Below are 21,855 nucleotides of genomic sequence, written 5' to 3'. Positions count from 1 at the left end.
CATCTTGCATATCAATAAATAGCCAGAATTTTGATTGAGTAGTAAATATGGATTGAAAGAACCTCAGAAGGAGAGGTTACTGAGCAATAGTCAGAGAATGAGCCTGGAAGTGGCAAAGGAGAGTTTAGTCATGAAATGAAGGAGATATATGGGCTGAATGGATCAGGTGAAAGTTTTTTGAGGATGGGAGAGACACGGGCATGTTTGTATGGAAGCAGGGAAGTAGCCAGTAGACAGGGAGATAGTGAAGGTTTGGGACAGAGGGTGATAGAGGGGACAATTTGTTGGAAAAGGCATCATGGAATGGGATCCTTTGTGCAAGTAGAAGGTTTGCCTTGGCAATGAGAAAGGCCACCTCTTCATATGAAATAAAGGCGAAGAAAAATATATACCAAAAAGTCAAAAGTTATGAGTGATATGAAATGTGGAAGAAGGTAGAAATGGGAAGTTCTTTATGAATTGCCTCATTTTTTCAGGGAAATATGAGACAAGATGCTCTTTGGGAAGGAGTGGGAAAAAGGAGAGTCATTGAAGGTTTGAGAGGTATCAAAAGGTATGAGAAAGCTGGTGTGGTGAGTAGAATGGTATCTTAATTAGGGACATATAAGCTGCTTCTTTTCAAGAAAACCTGGGAATCCTCCAGCTATATATTAACTTAAAGCTGACTTGGCTATAAAGTCAACCTAGGCATATGGATAAACTCTCTTCACTGTCCTATTTAAATGACACACTAACCTATTATTGTCCCAGTTCCCTCTCCTTCCTTTTCAAAGATTCCCTAGTTAGAAAATGATTCTCTTAACTTCTGATCTGTAGAAGAAAAAACTGGCTCTCAGAGAAAGGAAGCATCTTTTTTTTTTTTAATTATGGCTTTTTTATTTACAAGATATATGCATGGGTAATTTTTCAGCACTGACAATTGCAAAACCCTTTGTTCCAATTTTTCCCCTCCTTCTCCCCACCCTCTCCCCCAAATGGCAGGTAGTCCAATACATGTTAAATATGTTAAAGTATATGTTAAATACAGTATATGTATTCATATCCATATAGTTATTTTGCTGCACAAGAAGAATCAGACTTTGAAATAATGTACAATTAACCTGTGAAGGAAATAAAAAATGCAGGCAGACAAAAATAGGAGGATTGGGAATTCTATATAGTCATCTCCCAGAGTTCTTTCGCTGAGTGTAACGGGTTCTATTCATTATTGAACAAATGGGAAAATATCTTTCCCAAGTTTCAAAGTAAGTCAGTAATGGAGTTGGACTTAGAACCAACATTTTCTGTGTCTCAAAACAATACTTTCTCCCACACAAGACAATCTTCACAATGGTATATGTCACGATTCTTACCCATGATATTGCCCCTGGTGACAGTTTTGTCCCTGTAGATACTGTCCACTAGCCTCACATTAAAAATGGTGAATTTTTACCCTCATTCTAGGCTGTAATTGATTCATTCCTCCTACAAAAAATAGCTGATGTTAAAGCAAAACCCACAAAGAATTATAGCTATATAATTGCAAGGGACTTTAGCCGTCAATCTTCACTAAATCCCAGAAGGGATAAGTGATTCACCCAAGATAGTAAGTGATAAAGGCAGGATTGAACCCAGGACCTATGCCTCCAAATTTAGAGGGTTCTTCCTTATTGTACAATATTCTAAGGCAGTATCAAGAGGTGAAATAACATGTATCTGCCCTGGAGGAGAGATAGGAAGCATCATGTGCTGGCCGGTCAGCAGCTACCACCACTTCCATTACTATTTCCCTTTAGAGCCTACAGCACAGTATTCAGGACCCAAGAATTTTGGGAATAGCAATACTTCAACCTAGTTCCACAACCCTCATCCTGAGAAGCAAATAACTTGCTTAACATTCAAAATTAACCAGTAATAGATAGATTCCACCCAATTCCTAGCCCAGTGTTCTTTCCCGTGCACCTATCTAGTTTCACAAGGGCCTGGGCCATAATCCCCACCTGTGATAAGAGTTATCCCTCTGGATGCCAGTCATCCTGGAGCGACCATGAAGGGAGGTTATGCCTGCCTCACCTGTAGCCCAGCCTGTGTGGGCCTATGCCTTCCCTTCTCTCATCCCTACCAAGGATTAAGAGCCTCCTGCACAGACCGAGAACATGAGAGCATAAAACAGAAAAATATCAGCTTTCGATACATATTGACTCTCCAGCTGCCACAAAAAGCTCATTTTGTTTCTTCCTCCTCAGGAGCTCTGACAGTAATGAAGCCCATGGCTTGTTTCTAACTTCAGAATTCTCTTAACTAGGATTCTTCTAGATAGACTCTTAGGGTTGGATAGTTGTGGCTTATTACACTGCTTTAGGTAACTACTTTAGGTAACTTTAGATAACTACTGCCCTTTTGTGTCTCGTGATTAAACTAACTCCCCACTATCTGGTAATAAGAGAGCCCCTTCTCACTGTGTGATGGAGCAGACTTTCCCGAAATCACAGATCACAGAATGGCAGAGTTGGAAGAAAACTCAGGATCCCTCTGGTCCAACCTTCGGGCTTTATAGATATGGAAACTGAGTCTCAACTAAGGTGGGAATTTGAATCCAAGTTTCCTGGTTCCAAACCCAATGCTCTCTGCGACACTGTGCTCAGCCACACCGTCCACATCTCTGGCCCAGTTTGGGGCAGGCCAATCCAAACATCCTAACACTGCGACTCTAGTGGCTGTTTTGTTGTGTGGACACACAACCTTTTATTCCAGGAAAAGTTTCTGTAAAGTTTCTATGGTGTCGCCACAGAGACTTGCAAAAGCACAAAGATGGCAAGGCCATTCACTGAAAAACAACCTCAGAGTGGGGGTCTGGAACACCCAGCCATCAGCCAACACACTACTTAGCTCATCGCTATAGGTCTGTGTTTAAGCTGGCAAACAGAACCACCAGGAATAAGGGCATGGGTTCAATTCCTGTGTGCACCAATTTTCCTTGACCTGTTTCATGACCAGGAGTACCCAGTCACACAACTGGGTGGAAAGAATGGAGGGCTCAATACAATACATGCCAGATGCATCATGTCCCTCCTCTTTCCCTTCCTTCCTTCCTCCTTCCCTCTCCCTCTTCTCTCTCTCTCTCGTTTCTCTCTCTCTTCTTGTTTCTTTCTCTCTGTTTCTCTCTCTCTCCTTGTTTCTGTCTCTCTCTCTCTCCTTGTTTCTCTCTCTCTCCTTATTTCTCTCTCTCTATCCCTCTCTGTCTCTCTCTCTCTCTCTCCTTTTTTCTCTCTGTCCCTCTCTGTCTCTCTCTGTCTCTGTCTCTCTCTCTCTCTCTGTCTCTCTCTCCCTCTCCTTGTTTCTCTCTCTCTCTCTCCTTGTTTCTTTCTCTCCTTGTTTCTCTCACTCTCCTTATTTCTCTCTCTGTTTCTCTCTCTTTCTCCTTGTTTCTCTCTGTCTCTCTGTCCCTCTCTCTCTCTCTCTCTCTCTCTCTCTTGTTTTTCTCTCTCTCTCTCTCTTGCTTCTCTCTCTCTCTCTTGTTTCTCTCTCTCTCCTTATTTCTCTCTCTCTCCTTGTTTCTCTCTCTCTGTCTCTCTCTCTCTCCTTGTTTCTCTCTCTCTCTCTCTCTCTCTCTCTCTCTCTCTCTCTCTCTCTCTCTCTCTCTCTCTCTCTCTCCTTGTAATAAAGGATGAATTAACAAGAATGATTTTTTGTATTTAAGAGGCAATATTATCACAAATGTTTTTCAGTGATTAACATCAGAACACTACAGAACTCTTCTCTTCCAAAATTGTTCTCAGATATCCTGGTTCTTTTAGAGACTAACGAGTTCAATCAAGAATCACAGAACTGATCATAGAATCTGATCCTGTATAACAGCCCATATAAGGATTGTCTTAAGTTTCAGACCAACTTCAGACATACCTTCTTGTGAAGAAACTAGGAATACAGGTGAATTTATCTTCTGGTGCCCACTCTTCCACTTCAGAATCCTCAGTCAGAGTAAAATCTTTGAAAAGAGAGACAAGTAGAAAATATAATTATACGTTATTCTAAAGTTAACAAGATTAAGAAATAAAAATAAAGGAAATATTATGTATAGGTAAAAAAGAGGAAAAGTACTCTCTCCAAAACTATAAGATTATCACAAAATTGCTTATGTATAATTCATACAGATATGGATTTATTTTTCTCTTGATCAACTTTCCAGCATCTTGTATCCACAATCCAAAGCATTGAAGGGGTAAGAAGATGAGATTCTACATTTTAGGTTCCATCTCTTCCCCAATCCAGGAGTAGAGAAACTATCTCTTTCTCTTTATAGAGATAGGAAAATAAGTTATTGTAACAGGGTTAGGATTTCTATGGCCTTATATTTAGTTTTACAGACACAATTACTTAAGAGACTTTATTCATCTTAGGTACCATTCATTTGTGACAATTTGGGAGGGAAAAATAATTCCATAAGTATATGTGAATTTCATAATATTGTGGGGTGGAGTTTGGGAAGGAAGAAATCAGGCTCAATCAGACATATTTTGTGCTTATGTATTCAGTTTTAGATAAATAGTTTCACAAATAGTAGAAACAGAACCATAAGTAGTTACACTTAATTTTTGTCTTTTTCTGTTAGTACTTCAGCTACAAAATTTATTAAAGGTAATAACTATTCTGTCTCATTGAAATGAAACAGGAAGGGGCTTCTGTCTCAGTACAGCCAAAGAATATATGCTATTTTAGTATTTGTGGAGCCAGAAAAAGACAATCAGACTAAATAAAAGGATTGTGCAGCCATTTAGACCTCATTTTATGCCTTTAACATGTTGATCCTGTTGTTTATGAATTTCCATGATAAATATTTGTTTGAATATGATGAAGTGCCTACCTGCGTACAAAGCAAAAGGAAAGTTTTTCTCATCAAGTGAAGTATACAAGGAGGAAAAAGATTGAAGATTCATTAAAGATTAATTTAAGGTAAATTTAAGATTTATTTAAGGTTAAAGACTAGCTTCCATGGAATAACATAAGACATAAACACTGTATAACTATAAATTTCAGGGATGTGTTCCAATATGGATGTGTTCCTTAAAAAGAAAAAGTCTACAATAGCTTATCCATCCCTTAAAAAATATTTGTAGGTATTAAATGGGACTCAGATTTGTAGCTTCTTTGAACTTTTGCTTTCATTCTATAGACATAATTTCACATACATGAAGTATCTAGATATAAACTGAATTACTATTTCCATTTTTTAAAACTGATACAAGTCAAAGTATTCTATTGAACTGTGTGATTAGTATAGACCTACCATCAGGTATAGGTTTCATTATTTCCTCAACGCAAGGACTTGGTTGCTTATTCAATTGTGGGCTGCTACAGGATAACATTTCAACAGGTGCAGCAGGGCTGAGAACAGCTGGGGCCTTTGTTTCCATTTCCACTCCATCTTTTCCACCTTTCTGAATCATCTCTTTCTCTCTGTCACTGAGGGGCTTGCTCACTTCTGGTTCATTACCTCCAGGGGTTCCCAAGGCAGTTAGACTGGAAGACTGCCCAAGTACAAGAGAACAAGATGATACTATCATTGTGGGGCACTCCTGAACTGACGAGATATTGGTGCTTTGTACATCCATGCAATTCTCAGATTTGCCATTAAGTGTCAGACATACTCCTGAGAGGTTTAACTTCTCAGTCAGAAATTCAATTCTCTCCTTTAGCACCTGAGCAGTGGCCTGGAGAATCCGGATCCTCGCCTGATTGTGTTGATAGGGTACAGAGTTTGATTCTCTATTAGGTACAATAGAACTCTGAGTCTTCAAGTTTTCAAGATGATGTGACTGAAGATTCAAAGCTGGAGGTAAAGATCTAGGAGGGTCCAAGCCTTGCTGTTTCAAAGGTCTAGGGGATACACTTTTGAAGACCGGCAGAGCAGGGTTAATCCCACTTTTAGAAGCCCCAACTGTATCTGGAGTTTTAATATCATGGGAAGTTCTGTTCAAATACAAGGAAAAAATAATTGAGAAGAAAAATATTCAAATAACAACTATTAACAGTAACAAACCCAAAACACTTGAAAGTTTTCCAAAGTGCTTTCCTAAGTTCTGTCTGTCTCAAGTTTCCTTAACTATAACATGAGTATAATAATAGCACTAACTCCCAAGGTTGCTGGGAGGATCAAACAAGATACAGTCTTTGAAAAGCACATAGTATAAGTGCCCAAGAAATAGTAGATGCTAGTAAAATATTATCATTATGCTGAGTGAAATGAGCAGAACCAGAAGATAGCTGTACACTTCAATGCTGTATGAAGATGTATTCTGAGGGAAGTGAATATCTTCAACATAAAGAAGATCCAACTCACTCAATGATAGACAGAAATAACTACACCCAGAGAAGGAACATTGGGAAGTGAATGTAAATTGTTAGCACTACGGTCTATCTACCCAGGTTACTTACACCTTCGGAATCTAATACTAAATGTGCAAGAAGAAAATGGTATTTACACACATGTATTGTATCTAGGTTATATTGTAGCACATGTAAAATGTATGGGATTACCTGTCATCGGGGGGAGGGAGTAAGGGGGGGATAATTTGGAAAAATGAATACAAGGGATAATATTATAAATTTTTTAAAAATATTATCATTATTATCCCCCATTTTCACACAATGTAGCTTGAGGTCCAAAGAATTCATGTGATTTGTCTAGGATCATGCAGACAGTAAAAGTCAAAATCAATTTTCAAACCCAGGTTTCCTGAGTCTAAGTCCAATGTCTTTTTTTGTTTGTTTGTTTGTTTTTTGTTTTTTGTTTTAGACTGAGCCTGTAATTTCATTGCCGTACTGAACTAATGAGGAAACTACCTCTACCAAAGTAGATCAACAACTGCTCCGTGTCTGGAGGTACTGAAGAATATTAAATTGTTCAGGGTCTCAGAGCCAGTATGTTCCAGGGTTCCAGATTTTTTTACTCCAAAGCCAGCTCCATGGCCTCTCCCCAGTGTTCTTTCCACTATACTGTACTCTTAGTTAATTTTTCCTTTTTTCTTTAGGGAATTGAGGATTGAGACTATAGATACGGAAAACTGTAAATGATATCAGACATTGACTGTTCTTTGTTATAAGGGAAATATCACTGCTCATGTACTCAAGAATCAGAGTTGTATCCTATCTGGAAATGACTGCTGTACAGTAGCATTAATCAGATATTTTTAATTAAAGGGATATCTTGTTTAAGTTAATATTTAAAAATAAAAAAGGCTTCATGAACATGTAAGAGAATGATTTCTGGCTTTGAGATTGTTCCTTGTAAAGTGGTTAATAAGTATTTATTCAACACCTATTATGAGCCCGGAACTGTGCTAAGTGCAGATGATACCTAAAAATCAAAGTCCCTTCTCTCAGGAGCTCTTAATCTGATGGAGGAGATAAGAAACATTTGCAAAACCAAAAGAAAGGAAAGCTGAGAACAATTTCCTATTACTGGCAATCCTTTCCCCACCTCCATCCCCAAAAATGTTCCTGGCAAAATCAGTCAAGTCTTAGCTTCAGGAAAAGCTTTGATGGAGTCTCTGCAGAACTGTAGAGCAAAGAAAGCCATTTCAAATTTTCCTGAGAAATGAGAGTTGCAGATTTTAAGCCCCCCACACATCCATTTAGATGACTGAGGAAGACAGAAGAAACAGCTAGACCATGGGAAAAAAAGACTCAATGAAATGAGCTGTGTCCAGAGCAAACAAACTGAGAGGTAAGTCTTAGTCTTGCTTTGATGTTGCTTCCACCTTCAGATTCAGATATCAGACATCTCAACCTTTGTATCCAATTAATTCCCCACTCTACAAACTTACTCCTACCCACACTGTGGAGGGGTGATGGTAGTTCAGAACTATAGAGTCCAGTTGAAACTAAAGGGGTTGAAGAAATGAAAGCAGCTCCATTCTTAGAGGTGGGTTTAGACAATAAACCAAGTCTCAGGGCATTTTCTTTTTGGAAAAACTCCTTCTCCCTAGCTATAGCATAATCTGAATTTTACATAAGGAGGAAGGAGAGGTTTTCAGTTTACTCTCTTCATTCTATTTCATTTCTTTCATTCTATTTCCCATTTTTAAATTGATAAGATAGCTTTCAAACCCTACATTTTCATAACTGAGAAACAAAGCTCCTGAGGTATCCTCATTCTTGCATAGTGAGAAGTCAAGCAAGGGTATATGTGCCCATAGGCAGAATTTGAAAACTGAAACATCTGAGCAGTAGTATAAGTTCAAATTCTCCCGAGTTAATTCTTGACAAGGCTCCCTTTCTGATTCATGCCCCTGAAATGCCCTCACTGTGTTCATGAGACAGAACAACAGTTCCTTTGGCAGCCTTCGTAACACTTTAAGGAGCCTTTCTGAATCTTCTCTCTCTCTGACTTCATACAACCAACTCCTGTTCACTATATATTGGTATTCCCTCTCAACCGCTTTCTCTCTATTCCCCTGCTATTGCCTTACCACGTTTCTACCTACTTATTCTTTGTAATAGTGTCCTACTTCTTCCCCCCCATCTACTTCCTCTCTGCTCCATGGTTGTCAGAATAATCTCTCTTCTGTCCCATTTGGCCATGTCTTTCCTCTGCTCAAAGATTTACTGTCCAAACTCCTTTGTCTGGGATTCAAAGACCTTCACAATCTGGCCCTTGCCTTCTTTTGCATCTTTCTCTTATGAGTCCCCATCCTCAGGTCTTCTGTGTCCAGATAAGTTTGACTCCTCTCTCTGCCCCAAACATGCCATATCCCTTTCCCCCTGCCTCTACTCTTTGTTGTATGCTATTCTCTATGGCCAAAATAACTTTGCTCACCCTCTTTGCCTACTTAATCCCTCCCCTGTCTTTAAAGTTCACCTTCTATCCCATCTCCTTCATGAAGCTGTTTTCTTAATCCTCTAGGTTACCTCTCCCTTGGACCTCACTTACATTTGACATCACACCTCACAAGTGCACTCACTATACAGTGTTGTACATCATGGTTATCTGTTATTTGTGTCATCTCCTTGCTAAAACCACCCATTTCAGGCACAATGGCTTATCTAATTTGTGAATGTTCCATAGTACTCTGAACACAATAGGTACTCAATAAATGTTTACTTTATACTCACCTGTCTTGAAGCTCTTTATTATTTAACACCATACCCGATATCTGCTTTTCATGCTCTACAGCTGCCTCCCTTTTGTTTTCTGCGGCTTCCTGGGCCTAAGTGGGAAAAATAACCAATATTTCAACAAACACTTGTCTAGTATTGGTGTCTGTGAAGCACCAACATGGAAAAAGGGAAGGACATCAAGTTTCTGCTTGGGAAAAAAGTAGAAGAGACATATGAGAGTCTTTTTTTTCAACATGGAAGGTTGTCTTCAGTCTGGATTAAGGGAGCATAGTAAAATAATTTCTCTCAACATCCACACCCTCATCTTCTAAGCATTCAAGACGAAGTACTATCTTACATTCTAGGATGTTAATCTTGACCTCTTAAGAACATATGAGAACTCTGAGTTGTCCCTGCTTCAGTGGGGATTACCTGAACTGAATATTACTTTCCGAATCCTTCCAAATGACATGCAAATTTCAAGACGAATGACATTGCTGTGATCATGGAAAAGCGTGGCACTTGTCTGCTTGAATACTGACTCTAGGGATTCACTCCCCATGGGCCCTGTATGCTCTAATTTAAATCACTAGACTAATATACTAGAGGATAAAAGACCAGGGGCCAGAACCACCCAGCCAACAATCTTCCCATCCAGCACTTACTTTGGAAAGGGGGGATTGTTGTTGTAAGACTTTGGCATTGAGCTTCTTGAATGGAATTTCTTTCTCTTTTACATCCTTATCTCTTGACTCCAAGGCTTTCTTTACATATATTTTGGCTTCAAGGCATCTTTTCTTTCTTTCGGATACTTTTTGATTCATGAGTTCCTGCATTTCTGCAGTGATACAGGGACGAGGGGCACCCTTAGTTTTTTTGAGAGTCCCTTGGCAGGCATTTTCTTTTCCAGGTGCTTTTGATGCCCCAGAACTACCCATCCTTGAAGAAAGGTTCTTTCCTCCTGAGACAAATTGAAGATTCCTTCTCACTGCTGCATTTTGAGATTTTGAATGACATTCTGACTTGCCTGCTTTCTTGGTGGTTGTGATCTTTGGAGACTGAGGCCTTGTTCTTTTGTTATCTGCCTTGTTTTGAACATGTGATTGGAGATTTTTCAAAAAGTTTAAGATCCTATGGAATGATTCAGAACCATCATAGCCTACTTGTGCTGAACTTTCTGGAGTGTTCTGGGAGTTCCCACGGAGAGGAGCTGCTCCTTTCTGGTTATTTATATCTCGGGGCGAGGGTGGTATGTGCTCAGATTTTTGAGTCTTCTCTGTCAGTCCTGAAAACATAGTCACAGAAATAGTAAAGAAGCAGGGGGAGGTAGAACAATGTTAGGAGAAAGATCAAGACTAGCCACCATGGGGATGAAATTCAAAGGGGGACTGGGAAAGGACTTTGCCCAGATTTGTTCCCCATAGCCTTTATCCAGAAGCCACGGTGTCAGACATCCCACGATTACATAGTCCCGACTGAGTTTGAAATATTTCTGCCACATCCCCAGGTAGCCAGGATCTGTACATTGCCCCATCTCACATGTCAGGGAGGAAACTGATAATCTTATTCCCACTGACATATGAATACAGAAAGACTTATAGGAAGCAAAGCATTAGAGCACAAAGAAAGCAGAATCAGAACTACAATATTATACACACACCGATTATTTTTCCAAAGCTACAATTAGCAACAATAGTTTTTAATGCATAGAAGAAAAGTGTCAAAGGGATCAGGAAAAGAATAATATTCTGATAACATCTACTAATTTGCACTTAAACAATAAATTCCTAATGATTTATAATTTATGTGTGATCTTTTTAAAATCCTGATTTATTTGATTTTTTTTTTGTTAATGGTTAATGTTAGAATTTAAGAAATCTACCCCCAAAAAAATTCTCCCTAAAATGTTTTATATTTGAAAATAGATACTTGGAGAGGGTAATGTTAACACCACCACCATCACCCCCAGATATGAAGCATTTGATGCTCTCTAACTTCAGGTATCACTGATGGGTCAACATAGGAGATATTCTGGAGAAAGACCCCAGGCAGCATGGGTTCAGTTCTCTTCTAGTTTCTTGTCCAGTTCCTCCCTTCCCTCCCCATACAACGTGTGTACCACCTGACCACAACTGAAGTAGAAACTCAAGAGAGAATTCCCTTTCCAGAGCAGCACCAAATACCTGACTCCTTTGCAGTGGCCAGGCCTCCAGAGAGAGCCCTTTTCTGGAGCTGGAGAAACGTGGGAGGGGGCCCAAGGAGGAGCCTCGCAAGCCTCTGTCCCTTTCTCCATGCAGAAACGCCCGTCACCTTAGCATCTTAAAGAAAAAACATACAGCCCCTAGATGCAGCAGAGCTCCTTTGGAGCACTGGGGACAGGGAAGCTCAGGTTAGGATGATGGAGTCCCAATTCTACCACATTAATTAGCCACACATAACTGATAAGTTGAACTTCTCTTCCTTCATCTGAAAAAATGGCAAGAATATTTACAATGCTTACCCTGAAAGTTTGTCATGAGAAAAGGAAATCATGCTTCACAGACTAAATGTGAGCTCTGAGCTCTCCATGCAGACGTACACTATAGTGGAGGAAAGGATAGTCCTAAACATAGGGGAACGTGGGCCCTAGTCCGACCATGTCTCCCCTGAGGACCACAGGCAAATTACTCACCCATCCTTCTCAGCTCTGTTCTCCTCAGCTGTTACTCTATACCGCCTTCCCTACTTAGCACACAGAGCTGCTTATTAAGCATCAAATGAGAAAATGGATGTGAATGTGTTTTGAAAATGATAAAATACCAAACCATTCAGGAGATAAGGAGAATGGCATTTTCCCAAATGCTTACCTCTGCTCACCATGCTCTTTATCAACAAATGAGAAAGCAAGGCCTGGGGACTGACCAAAATGCACTGGCTTCCTTGACTCTTTTGGCCTTCCCAGCACAGCAACTTGTTAACCTAATGGGAGGCCTATCCTGTAAACCAAACCACCTCCTTAGCCAAGGGGAGAGCATCATCACTAACGTAACTCAAACTCAATGGACTGCCTGGTGAGCCAGAGTGAGGGTTAATAGAAATATCATTTTATTTTTGATGATTTGCACCTCATGAGAGTAAACTAATTTGATTTTAAACTGGTGCAAGTCAGCAGGAACAGAGAAAGAGAATCAATGAAAGCTTCTAGCCCAGGCAGAATGAGAGGCCCTGTATAATGCAAAAATAAACGATCTACCACATCACAAACACAAATGAGTTTTCTTTAATAAATGTTGTCACATAATAAACACCATTTATCAAGGTTTTACTTCATAATTTCAGATTACATTCACCAGATGCCGATAGCAGCACCCAAGATCATTACAAATACATAGACAATTTCTACCAACAGACACTTGAGATGTTTCTCTCTCCTCTCTGTCTCTCTTGCTCTCTTTTTCCTCTCTGTCTCTGCCTCTCTCTCTCATTCTATCCAATAAAGCTCTGTGGACCCACTCAGATTGCAGGATTGCCAATGAAGGCTGTAAATAATCCACAAGATCTCTGATCTCTCCAAATCCACTGACAGGCTGGCATTAAGTTGATAAAGTCTGGTTTCTGTTATCCTCAGCCAATGTTGGCCTTTGCAATAAGCTATTGGCTTTCTTTGGCAGAGGATTGCCTCAGGACAGGATTTGCTACTATGATCTTCCTTACTGGAATTAGTTCTGGAATAAGGATGAACTCAACACTAGCAACATTGGTGTCCATGATGCTAGGCCACTGGACACTTGGGAGGAATTATCCTATGTATAGATCACAGATGACTCTTACCTATCATGACTGCTAGCAAACACTTTGAGTTGTGCCTCTATATTCTCCAAGTTCTCCCTGTGACCAATTCGATTCAAAAAGTTTAAATAAACCTGTTATGTTCAAAGCTATAGGGGTGTAAAAAGGACATGAAAGAGCTGGTGTGAATGAGAAAATCATTGTGTGCCCACAGATACATATCCATAGAAAATGGTGTTAGCCTGTGGCCAGGGCCAAGGAATAATCATCTATAATGGAATCTAAGAAAATGATTACCCTGAACTAGAGCTCAGGGCCTCAAGGGTCTGTGTCTGGGATACAGACTGACTCATGCAAAGACTGTTAATATTATCATTACTATCATCATCATCTCTATTAGTACAATTCTCTGTTCAACTGAGTTAACGAAATTCAGAAATTGCAAGCATCTTTATCGGAATGAAACCTAAGAGCAGAATTACAGAATGTCAGAAGGGAACTTAAAAGTCATTTAGATAATTTGTTGTGTTTTTATTTATTTCAGTTGTATCTGATTCTTCATGACCCAATTTAGGGTTCTTCTGACAAACAACGAAGTACTTTCCTTCTCCATTTCCTTCTCCAGATCATTTTACAGATAAGGAAACTGAGGCAACCAGGGTTAAGTGACTTGTCCAGGGTCATACAGCTAGTAAGTGTCTGAGGCCAGATTTGAACTCAGAAAGATAAGTCTTTCTGATTCCAGGCCAATGAGTCATCCCATTGCATTTAGATCATATTCCACTTTACCAATGAAGAAAAGCCCTGAGAAGTAAAATGATTTGCCCAACCTCACACAGTGGCAGAGCTGGAATTAGCATCAGGTTTCTATTTCCAGGTCCAATTCTTTTTCCATTAAACAGGAATACTTTCCTTGCTCTTTTGAAATGTAAATTATCCTGAATATAAGGTTTCCATTAATCCTCCCATCCCTTTCACTTCACTTGGATCCATTAGGTTCAAGCTCCAACAGTTTCCACCTCTGACCTAATCTTTAATTCCCAGGAATCATTAAGATCACTCATGGAACCCATCTGGCCAGGAATAAAGGAAGCTGCTTAACATCGTCTGAGGTTTCCAGTTGGCATTAGGTGTAGTTTCTGGCATGTCCACTCTTATATCGAGCACCCCCAACTCAAATTTTCACTCATCCAAATGTTTAGCTTGACTATAAGATTGCCCAGGGAGTAGCAAGCAAATTAATGAGCCCTTTTGGACACATCCTTCACCCTAACTCTCCCCCACCCCAAGCAATCTAATCTTAATTTTTTAAAAAAGAATTTTTAGTCTATGAAAATGAATTAAATCCCCAAGTATGGGCTCAAAGACTTGGCAACAACTTAATCTCTGATAAAAAATGCAAAGCAAGGTGCTATCATCTAAAATTAAACATTCGGCTCCATTTTCCTGCTGCCTGGACAGATGAATATTTTATAACTATTGTGATTTAATTTTTTGTTAACTACAGCAAATTTATAATTTATCCAATTCCCAGGTCTTGTGACTCTGACCCCTGACCCCCAATTCATCTCTTTTGAGCCCTGCTTTGACTTCGTCACTGACAGGAACTAATGGTCAACACGGACGTGGTGACATTGGCGGCTACAATGATGAATGTGCCACATGGCATGGTCTTGTGACCCAGTCTCAGAAAGAGAGCAGGTCATTTTTCAAGTGATCCATTAAAACAAAAAGGGGGAGGGCATGATGAAGGAAGAAAATTATTTTATATTTTAAGCATTTTAAATAACCTTTTTTTGCACCCAGCAGATTATGCTCACAGCATCCCTAAATTCACATTCAAAGTACTGAATAAGCTCTGAAGGATTTCTCCCCCACTCTTGTTCAGCATTTCTTTGGTGATTCATAAACATGTCTTATCTAATAACAACTGACACCCTCCCCCCCAACCATTTAAGCCTTCCCCTCTCACCTAGAAACATCTTGGACTATTCACATGAATATAAGGTAAGACATTATTTTCGCTTTTAACACAAAACTTTTGTTGCTCTGTCCTATGAACAGAAATGGGTAAGTTACTAATTAACAATTCTGTGAATAGTAACTTTGGATTACAAAACCCAGGTATTTAACAGAAGACATTTTTAAGGTTACTACTCTTGAAGCAATTTAGGATTGTAGTTCCTACTTTGCATATGGGAAAATGAAAGCCCTGAAAGAGTCAGGAAACTCTATTAAAATTCATCAGCAGAACTGAAATCTGTACCCAGAATTCTCGTATATCAATCAGTATCATTTGTTCCAGAAGAAAATTCACTAAGGCAGAATCAGTTCTTAACCCATGCAAAAGGGATTGGCTAGCAGAGTCATCCTGGCTAGCCTCCCAAAGATGATATCCTAGCAGAGATCTGGAGTATTATTAATACTGCCAGAATGTTTACTGACTCCTAATTGAATAAGCTCATCTATTCTACTTGGCCCAGGTCAGGGACTTTCTAAAGGTCACAAAGAGAATCCATAGAGCTGCATTCTACTCTAAATACCCCCCCACCACCACCACTTCCTCATTATTCCAGCTAAATCTTTTTCTCTAGACTATTAACCAAAGTGGTTTTGTTTTTCTTTAAAGCTTTTATTTAATTTTGAAGTCTCTTTGCCTCCCCCCTTCCCCACCCCCACCCCTTTAAAAACAAAACAAAACAGCAACAAAAATTACTTACCTTGGCCTTTTAGATGTTTTCCAAGAGAAGGTGACTGAGAAGATACCTGGCAGCTGTTGGTCACTCTAGTTTTATCCCTTTGATCTTGATGGTGTTTGGAGTAGGAGAGGAGACAGAGAGACGATGGAGAGAGAAAGAGGACAGGGGGAGAGAGACAGATAAAGCAATAATTGACTACAATAACTGCCAAAGTACCTATTTCATTTACACGCCTAAAGTTAAATAAGCATCACCATAAAATTAGTTATTGAGTCAAGGGAGCTCAGGAATGGGATCACATGATATAATAACAGAAAGAGCTCTTTTATTTTAGAGTCAAGATCCCTAGATATGATCCCTCATCTTAAATCACTAGTAGTGCCATTTCCAGAGATTGCCTTCTCATCTGCAAAATGGGTATAAAAACGTGTCTCTCAGAGTTGTTGTGAGAAAAGAACTTTGTAAAATCTAAATTGCTATCAAAAGGTGAGCTATTATTATAAGTAATAAATTATAGAGGATAAAACCTAGTAAAGACACTGTATGTAATAACCATTCCTAAAACTACTTCAAAACCCTAAAAATAAACAAAACGAAAACAACCCAACCTCCATTATCTATGTGTGATTATCTGAAGCAGGAGCTATGTGTTTGGGAGGGGAAGGGCCTTACAGTCTGGCAAAGCTTATGAACCTCATTTCAGAATGGTTTTAAATCCATTAAGTAGGGGCAGTTAGGTGGCGCAGTGGATAGAGCACCAGCCTTGAATTCAGGGGGACCCAAGTTCAAATCTGCCCTCGGACACTTAACACTTCCTAGCTGTGTGACCCTGGGCAAGTCACTTAACGCCAGCCTCAGGGAGGAGGGAGGAAATTTCATAAAGTAAAATACATTGGACTACAAAAAGAAACTAATTATATTGAAATATGGTTATTCAAAATTAAAAAAAAAATCCATAGACCCCAAGTTAAAATCCCCTGACTTCTAGGGCAATTGGTTGTTCACTTAATTTTAGGCTGTCGTCTTTCTGATACCCCCAAACTCATTTTTGCATTAATCTAAGGTCAATATAACTGAAAGCTAGATTTAATGCCTACTCTTACTGTACACTTCAAGTTAAATACAGAAATGTTTTGGGAAATGACCTCAAAATAGTTTTACCATCTGGATTACTGCTTTTCTATACTTATATGTATAACTGACAGCTAGCTATGTATATATTCAATTTAGAAATTATCATAATTGTTTGATTCTTCGTGACCCCATTTGGGTTTTCTTGGCAAGGATACTATAGCAGTTTGCTATTTCCTTCTCCAGCTTATTTTACAAATGAAACCAGATTTGAATTCAAGAAAATGAGTCTTCTTGACTCCAGGCCCAGGACTCTGCTGCACCACCTAGTTGTCTCATTTGGAAATTAGTAAAGTGGCAACTTAGAAATGATGGCCAGATACCAAGTTAGACACCAAAATAATAGAGGTGGGCATATTCCTTCCATTGCATACTCCTTTATCTATTGATTCTCAGGGACCTTTGTAGTAAAGAGAGTGACATGGTCCTAGAAAGTGGCTGATGCAAAGAACTCATTAAGATCTTTATAATGCATCACTGTTAAAAATTATTTATGGAGTCCTTAAAAAAGAAAGCATATGGCATAGTAGAACATTGTCCTGGGTTAGAAAAGCCTGAGTTCAAATCCTGTTTCAGACACTTACTAGTTGTGTGACCCTGGGCAAATTATTTAACTCTCTTGGCTCAGTTTCCTCATCTGTAAAATGAGAATGAAAATAACTTTACTTCTCAGGATTATTATGAAGATTAATGAGATAATATTTGTAAAATTTTTATATAATAACCTGATGTATAAAGTAGGTGTTTAATTAATGCTTGTTCCCTTCCTTTGCCTTCCCTTCCTCATGTAGATACACTATTAGTTGAGTAGGACAGGGTCTTAGAACCCATATTTCTATTGGCAGAGTTAGAATGTGCTGAATCAGCCATAATCTTGCACATAGTAGCATTTCTCATTTCTTTACCTTTACTGTGATCATGTTCCATCCCTAGATTCCTCCCCTAACTTAGACTGCCTCCTGTAAATCTCATATTACTTCAAAATTTAGTTCAAACACAGTCTACCCTAGGGAGGGGGAGAGGTAATGGCAAGGGTGAAGCTTTGCCAGTTTTTCCAGTTGCTACTACCACAAACTTCTTCAAGGTTACCTTGCATTTTATTTTTATATGTCTTTTCTATACCAATGGATAGATAGGCAGACAGACAGACAGATGTGTATGTATACACACACACACACACATATACACATATATAAGCTCTTTTATTTAAAGTAGGACCTAAGCTGCTTTTGAATTTCTATCCCTATTGCCCAGTACCTGACATTACACACAATAGGCATTTAATAGATGATTGCTGATTGATTGAGACAAACAGCTCAGTAGCACACCAGGGCTGACAGAAGAGTCTGCAATCAGGGCTAGAATCAAAGATTATTAAGGCTAGAAAAAATCTGAGAGATCACCTAATTCAATCAGTTCCCTTATTTTTACTAGGGAAGAGATTGTCAATGACTTGCCAAAGGCCATACATCCATTAGGGAAAGAACCAGGACTAAAATCTGAGTTTCCTGGCATCGTGGTCTTTCTATTACATGATGCTGCCTCCTTGGAGGATCAGTCTGTGGCTGGTTAGAGGACAGTCTATGGCTGCCTAATACAACAAAAACAGAAGATCTCCTTTTTTCCATGCTTGAAATTACAAGGCCAGTAACCTAGTAAAGGATGTTTGCATGATTCCTCGGTTTTCACAAGATGCTACAAAAATCAACTCTTCCTTTGACAAGAGTGCCCTTGGATTCTCCCCAACAAAAACACTTGAAAGATTCTTTACAAACTCCTTAAAAGGGCTTCTCCTTCCTCTCTGAACCAAGCCAGACAAAGCACCTCATTCCCAGAGCTGGGATAAGTAGGGAGATTAAAATGCAGACACTTTAGAAAATATAAATGACACCAGCCTGTAAATGATGGGACTTATAGATTGAGATCACAGAATGAACAATAATTGCTGGCAGTGTTACGCTAATGGATATTCAGCAATCCCTACAGGTAGGGGAAAAAATGGCTTATAAATTGGTCAGATGTCACTGGAATCTTCAACAGAGCCATTAGCAATGGCCAACAGCATTTAATACTCAGCCAACTGCCAAAGTCAGGCTGTGAAGGGGTGGGGGTGAGTACACTCAAGCCATTTCAGAATGCTGCTAATGACCATAGGGACATTAAATTAGAGATGGCTGCAAAAGGGAAAAGCTCCTGCCATCATCTTTATCAATCAAACAGAAGTCAGCCCTGACAGTTCAGCTTGAGGTTGACCTATCTACTTTCATTCAATGAGGGAGGAAATACAGAGCTGTTTTTGTCAATCTTGACCCCTCAAAGAATCACATACAAACTAAGAAATTTTTATTAATTACTATTTGTAAGATATTATTTAAAGTAATGGTATTCTTTTCTGCCAAGGGCCTAGCTTCTAGTGACATAAACACACACACACACACACACACACACACACACACACATACTGTTCAATATATGCAGCTCTGTGGGAAAGTAATTGTGGGGATTAGCCCAACCAAAAAAAAAAAAAAAAAAAAGATACAGTGGAAAGATTGTTGGCTTTGGAATCCAAAGAAGTAGATCAAGATTTAGGTAAAGCTAGAAGCACCAGTGAAAAAAAAGAAAGGAGAAAAAAAGGGAGAGAAGGGACAAAGGCTAAAAGAGATTTGTGCTCTTGGTTTCATAAGGCCATGTTTTCAATTTGTATCAGCGAATATCCATTAAGTGCCCACTATATGCCAGGTGAAAAGGACTTTTGCTTAAAGAATATTAATGTATATATGATATATAATTATAACATCTATAATATTAACATGTCCTTAATGGTTTAATACTAATGTGAGACCAATTCAAGATTTTTGGGAATACAGCCTAAAAGCACATTTGAGGATAGGTACAAAAATGATAAGTAACTGACATTCGACTGCACTCTACTGCAAATACTAATTATTCTTTGGGAAATTCTGCATAAAAGAATCATAATTAGATGAAGCATCATGAGAAATATATTAGATGCTAATTGACATGGTGGTAAGGTAGGTCAATTGGGTGGTGCAGTGGGTAGAACATTGGGGTTGGAACCAGTATGACTCATTTCCCTGAGTTCAAATCTTACCTCGGTGATCCTGGACAAGTCACTTAACCCTGCCTGTCTCAGTTTCTCATCTATAAAATGACCCAGAGAAAGAAATGGCAAACCACTCTAGAATATTTACCAAGAAAACCCAAAAACTATAACAAGAATGGTTAATATTCATTTAATTATCCCATAAATATTCCATTAGCACCTACTGGGGCAGGACACTGTGCCAAGCACTGTCAAGATTTTGAGGTGGGGGGGGGAGACTGGATCTGTAATGAGCTTGGAGAAGTAAATGGAAAACCATTTCAACATCTTTGCCAAGAACACCCCAAATGAAGAGCTAAATACAACTGAACCACACACTATTTTTGTAAGTATTATATGCTTAAATACTGGTCATTATAGCCATCCTTGCATAGATTCCTCTCTGAACTCCCTTTTTGTGAACGGTGACATCTTACACTGCTTCTCACAACTGAACTCTTCCCTATTTCCCTATTGTTTCTCCTCCTGATGCCATTGGCCAACTTGTTTGTATAAAGCAGCCACACCAGAATGGTCAATGATCTTCAAATTTTGTCTGCTACCTTCCTTATATGATTATTATTAATAAGTAAATGTTAACATTATCTCTACCAGGCTGCTTTCTGCTTCCTTTCTCAACAGGACCAAAACCTAAAGCTGAAAGAGACCTCAGAGACCACTTGGACCAATACTCTTATTTTATATATTTAAAAAAGCAGGAAATTTAAATGCCTTGCCCCAAGGTTGCACAGAGTGTGTCCAAGGCAGAATTTGAACCCTGATCCTGTGAATGTGGAAGAATTCTCTGTATTCTTTCTACGCATGACCTCATTGTGTCTTTCAGGGCTTTTGTGACTCTCAAACCTAACCCTGCCCTCCCACCACCATTTCCTTTCCTCCATCTGTCCACCATAGTTCCCCCATTTAAAGCAAGCAGGGATACTTACATGAGTCTACTGGAGTTGATAATGCAAATCTAACTCTGTAGCTCTTTCTCTTTGGAGTAAATTTATGGGAAACTGCATGGTGAGTATCCGAGGGATCTGGGCTGGAAGCCGAACCTTGGCCTGGGTGGGCTGGTTTTGAAGCAGCTAACTTCATTTTGGAGGTACTTCTCTTTGGTACGTGCTTCCAGGGCAGAGTTTGAGGGGTACCAGAGCGAGCTTGGAAGGAGGCAGGAAAAACATTAGCATGTCGCTGTTTCTGTGCCCGGATCTTCTCCCTCAGCTGCTCCAGCTGCGATTCAGCGAAAGTTCTTTTTACTCCTGTCAATGGCCATCTCTGAGGATAGTTAGGAGACTCCACTGACTTTTCCCTCCAGGGGTCACTCGGGTGATTCAAGAATTGAGGATGGCTTCCCGACTGAAAGGGAATAAAGACTGGCATATTGGAGGGCCAATCACTTGTTGTACACATTCTCTCTGGTTCAGGTTGGTAGTTAAAGTTCTGCTCCTTCCTCATTGGGCCAAAGATCACAGGATTCAAATGAGTTAATCGTCCACTGTAAGTCTTGCCATCTGGTTCTTCTCTGACAATGACCTCCTCCCGAAAGACCCAGGGTGATACTGATGCAGCTGCCATGTTGTAGTCCTCAGGAAAAGGAGGCACTCTCAGTTTGGCATAGGCAGGACTAGAACTGTTCCAGTCTTCCCTTATAAGGGAAAAGAAAAAATACACATACACACACATACAAAAATCAACCTAACCAGCCAAGTGAAGAAGAATCCAAGCTTACAGAAGAATACCACCTAAAACCAAAACTCCAAGATCCATGGCAGGGAACTGGGCCTGATCCATGAAGGATGCCCCTTTCATGTCTGGGAATTATGGATTCAAGATGCCTATGGTTTAAGACAAACTCAACGGACAAGATGGCACCACTTGACGAGTGATGATGACATCACATTGAACACCTTGTTTCCAGGGTGCACAGGCTCAGTAGGAAAAGTGCTCTCTCAGTATGTACGCTTATTATCATTGGGGCTAAAATTTATTACAGAAATTTTCTCCTAAGGCTTCACTTCCAAGTACTTCACTCAGATAATGGTAAGAGAAGGACCAATTTTATTACCATTT

General features: G+C 39.5%; 1 protein-coding gene across 1 annotated transcript in view; it reads right to left on the bottom strand.

Annotated features, from left to right (window-relative positions):
• The window catches only part of CCDC187 (coiled-coil domain containing 187), an 85,575-nt gene that overhangs the window by 52,876 nt on the left and 10,844 nt on the right, over nt 1-21,855 (bottom strand). Inside the window, exons 4-10 of the mRNA XM_074284848.1 lie at nt 20,727-21,430; nt 15,567-15,650; nt 11,262-11,396; nt 9,744-10,363; nt 9,094-9,188; nt 5,267-5,949; nt 3,883-3,967 (exon numbers count right to left, since the gene is read on the bottom strand). Coding sequence (XP_074140949.1) covers nt 3,883-3,967; nt 5,267-5,949; nt 9,094-9,188; nt 9,744-10,363; nt 11,262-11,396; nt 15,567-15,650; nt 20,727-21,430 — 2,406 coding nt within the window. The remainder of the gene's footprint in view (nt 1-3,882; nt 3,968-5,266; nt 5,950-9,093; nt 9,189-9,743; nt 10,364-11,261; nt 11,397-15,566; nt 15,651-20,726; nt 21,431-21,855) is intronic.

Source organism: Sminthopsis crassicaudata, chromosome 2, assembly GCF_048593235.1.
Source record: "Sminthopsis crassicaudata isolate SCR6 chromosome 2, ASM4859323v1, whole genome shotgun sequence".
NCBI lineage: Eukaryota > Metazoa > Chordata > Mammalia > Dasyuromorphia > Dasyuridae > Sminthopsis > Sminthopsis crassicaudata.
The sequence above is the reverse complement of the archived record's forward strand: the minus strand, read 5'-3'. Positions and strand labels throughout refer to the sequence as shown.